We start from the raw sequence: 4,476 nt of genomic DNA, 5'->3' as shown, positions 1-4,476 counted from the left end.
AAATATCTTCTATATATATATATATATATATATATATATATATATTGTATGATGTTCCAGTGCGCGTGGGTGGATGAAGGGATCGTGGAATACACGTGTATTCATCGACGCAGGCAATATTCTTAGTTCAGAGACAAACACACTTTGGCTCACATAACAACACACTCACTAAGTGCGACTGAAGCTCATAGCATATGCCATCGTAACAACGTAGCAATCACAGGAAAACTATGGACAAAATCGCTCAACTTCTGAGCTAAAAGTGTGCATCATATATTATGGACGTATATGCCCCAGAATATAATTGGGAAAGACCAATTGTAACTATCACTCATGCTTTCATTTAGAACAATACTTGTGCGCATATCATTCACTCTCTCATTCAGTGCGAGTATATCACTTACTTTCTCACTCAGCAGAAAAAATGGGAGACGATCGGTTCAGCACTAGTTTTAGAAACAGGTTGTATGCATACCTTTCAAGTTACAAGAGAATATGTTCGCTGGACGCCCCTCGGCATGATCGCTTGTGAAGTATATGCGCTGGCCCACCCACACCGGACTGCACTTGGGAATGTCTTTTAATACGGGCAGCTGCAATACAGACGTGGACAAATATTAGATGGTCAAGGCAAGGGTTGACATATATGCCTAGTGGGGTGCAGTAAGTACTGGCCAATTATTGAACAGGCTGCTGGCATACAAAAGTGGACGAATCTCAGACGGCATGGCAACGATTGGTACATACGAGTGTAGTGTGGTGCAGTGGGTATTGAGATTACCACTAACTTCTGGCAGGCACAGTAGCTTCGCAAAACTACAAACGAAAGGTAGACATACGGATTGAATCAGGTAGTGGGATGAAGTATGGATGCCACTCTGTCCTGGGTATATAAGTTGCTGTGGGGTGTTTGATGTTTGTGACGATTGCTTCTTGTGGCACACTGACCGTTCAAGCAGTTTATAGACCGACATGCAGCGGGTGAGATATAAAAGCGTTGCGCATGCGATTCAGAGGCTGAATACGCACTTGCTAAAATAAAACCTTAAAACCCTAAATCACACATACGCATATATGCCCAGTACGACTGCACACACGTGATTGGGACGCCATCAGTGAGACATGCAGACGACATACATCCAGCCGACAAACAATACGAGCTGCGTGCAACACCATACACACCGACAAGAAAGTGCAAAAAACACAGTAGAGATACGCGGACGAGTAAAACGTTTAAAAAAATTAACGCAGAGTGGACAAATAGCGTCTCACGGGAACCAATAAGACTCCTGCTTCGATACCATTTGAAAGTTGCCCAGGCCACTCTGGTCAAGCCAGATCTCACCCACGCGTCCGCCTCTGTAGCGCTTCCACTCAGAGATGCAGATGTCGGCTGTGTGTCGACCCAACATCATACCCAGAGGCCTGTACAGGTGCCACGATCGAAGTTGAGTATTCAGGGGTTAGGGTTTAGGGTTAGGGTTGAGTTTAGAGGTTTAAATGCAGATGTCGGCTGTATGTCGACTCAGCATCATACTTAGAGGCCTGTGTACACGTGCCACAACAGAAGTCGAGTATTCAGGGTTTAGGGTTTAGGGTTTAGGGTTTGGAGTTTAGAGGTTTAGATGCAAAATGTCTGCTGTATGTCGACTCAGTATCATACCTAGAGGCCTGTACACGTGCCGCAACCGCAGTTGAGTATTCAGGGGTTTAGAGATTTCGAGTTTTAGGGTTTATGGTTTGAGATGCAGATGCCAGCTGTGTGTCGACTCAGCATCATACCTCTAGTAGAGGCTTGCACAGGTGCCACGACCAAATTGAAAAGCGATCTGGGGCATACCACTAATACTATTGTATGTGTATATGTGCATAGTATGCATGAGCATGTTTACTTTTGTATGTTTACTATAGGAATTGGACATGCGATGAAGGGGAGTAGGTACTAGATACTAAACGGGAGATAAGTTTACAGCTAGTAGCGCTAGACACATAATCGAGCCGTTCAATGGGGTAGACCACAGTCTATGAGTACGTATACCAAGAGAAGCAACCGCCGTGTATAGCAACATGCATGAGAGTTGTTCATGTGCAAAACGAATGTTCTTCGTATACCCACTAAGCCATGATTAAAGTCATATAGGGCTGTGGTGTATAGCAACATGCATGAGAGAGTTGTTCATGTGCGAAAAGAATGTTCTTCGTATACCCACTGAGCCATGATTAAAGTCATATAGGGCTGTGGTATATAGCAGCATGCATGAGAGAGTTGCTCATGTGCAAAACGAATGTTCTTCGTATACCCACTGAGCCATTATTAAAGTCATATAGGACTGTGGTATATAGCAACATGCATGAGAGAGTTGTTCATGTGCAAAACGAATTTTCTTCGTATACCCACTGAGCCATTATTAAAGTCATATAGGGCTGTGGTGTATAGCAACATGCATGAGAGAGTTGTTCTTGTGCGAAATAGTGTTCTTTGTATACCCACTGAGCCATTATTAAAGTCATATAGGGATGTGGTGTATAGCAACATGCATGAGAGAGTTGTTCTTGTGCAAAACGAATGTACTTATGCCAACTGGCATAAACCGAGCTGATCCTAGATAGACCCTGTGGGGCGGCTTTCAGGGCACACTAACGCTGACCTTGGTTGTCTTCTCGAGTCAAGATGTACAACTACATGCTGTATACAAAGGGAAGAGCCGGAACACTCTAAAACCCTAAAACCCTAAAACAATATTGGTGGTTGTGCGGAGTCTGGGGGAGTTCCAGTAGTTGGCGGACATATATGCGTTACAAACAGATTCCCAGTTTAATCGATGTTGAACAATGTCGAAGGATATATCTCAAGTTTGCCAGCAGACACGAGTGCAGGTATGCATACCGCATGTTAACAACCGTACTACAGTCGCATACGATCACGGCTATCAGGCGGATCGGATACGAGCACACGGTAATCGGCATGCAGTAGAAACACACGACGATACAACAATACAACACAGCAATGTATGGAAAGTGCTGATATAGACCACAGTTCATAAGACAACATGGCACATATGCAGCCTTCATCTCCACATTATCTCCCACACCACGTGCACATGACCTCAGATGTCACTTGCAAACAGCCCACGCCGGCACGACAGAATGTATGCCTAAGATGGAACGCGCTGACCCCTGCGGAACTTCTCCAAGGTCACCGATGCGTACACTCATTGCAGTCTGCACAAGTAGAACCAACATCAGCACATACCCTGTAGCGTCTTTGTTAGTCTTGCCGTCCTGGTTCGGTTTCCGCCGGGCCTCAAACATAAAGTGATCTGCTGAGCCAAACCCGATTTTGGCCACGCTGCCTCCCCTCATGCCCACATGGTACACCTCACTGGTGTGTGGCATGGTCTGACACACACACACACACAATCCATACAAGCACCAACGAATGAACAGGGTGAGAAGTGTGTACATGTCGAACAGAGAATACGAGGTAACGAGTGATGATGTGTGAGCTTCCGTGTGTATAGCTGTCGGGTATAGCGGCTTTCCAGTCAGCGTTGTATTGCCTTCCTACTGGGGGGTGAGTGTACTTTGAGCACTACTAGTGGACGAGTGCACTAGTAACATGACAGATTTCAGCAATCATGGGAGGTAGATATACATCATCCTACTTGCGGCATAAACGCAGAAACATTGAATCAGGGACATTGCTGTACGAGGCCACCAAAGTCACTGGCGAATAGCAATCTATTAATAGACTGCCATCCATGGAGATTCTCAAGGCTATTACGGTACAAGAAAATCATTTGTACTTTGAATGGTTTTTCCTGGTAGCCAAACCAAGATTAAACGAAGCAAGCGTACCAGCTTACCGACAAAGAAAGGTTTGTGTCAAAATCAGCTGTGCTGACATATCATCGTATGATACAGTACTACACTCGTGATCTTAGTCGTGAGTCCACTTGAAGAACTGCTTACGTTCCAGTTCAACCACACATAAATACCACAGATCAAAATTCACATCTAGCATCACATATAACTTAGAACATACAAGATCACAGATAACAAATGATATCACACATAGCATACAACATAGCAGACGCATACGAGATACATATTGTGATAAATACAACATACAACATTACAACACCGTACAACACGTAACATTAAGTATCACATATAACACCACACACGCATCACATGTAGCACCAAATACAACATACAACATTACAACATCATACAACACGTAACATCAGGTATCAAATATAACACCATACACGCATCACATGTAGCTCCGAATACAACATACAACACCATGTAACCCATAACATCCGGTATCACATATAACACCACACACGCAACACATAAAGCGTCACATATAACATAGTATCACATGTAGTATCACATATATCATCACATTTAACATACAACATCATGTATCACATAGCATAATATTCACCTACCTGGTTATGCGACGTTGTG

General features: G+C 43.9%; 1 protein-coding gene across 1 annotated transcript in view; it reads right to left on the bottom strand.

The window, feature by feature from the left end:
* Window positions 1-1,425, bottom strand: part of SARC_10572 (hypothetical protein) — a gene marked incomplete at both ends in the record, with an annotated part of 2,979 nt that extends 1,554 nt beyond the window's left edge. The window contains 2 exons of the mRNA XM_014295379.1: window positions 476-593; window positions 1,302-1,425. Coding sequence (XP_014150854.1) covers window positions 476-593; window positions 1,302-1,425 — 242 coding nt within the window. The remainder of the gene's footprint in view (window positions 1-475; window positions 594-1,301) is intronic.
* Window positions 1,426-4,476: the final 3,051 nt, after the last annotated feature.

The sequence above is a fragment of the Sphaeroforma arctica genome, assembly GCF_001186125.1.
Source record: "Sphaeroforma arctica JP610 unplaced genomic scaffold supercont1.1304, whole genome shotgun sequence".
NCBI classification, from domain to species: domain Eukaryota; class Ichthyosporea; order Ichthyophonida; genus Sphaeroforma; species Sphaeroforma arctica.
The sequence above is the reverse complement of the archived record's forward strand: the minus strand, read 5'-3'. Positions and strand labels throughout refer to the sequence as shown.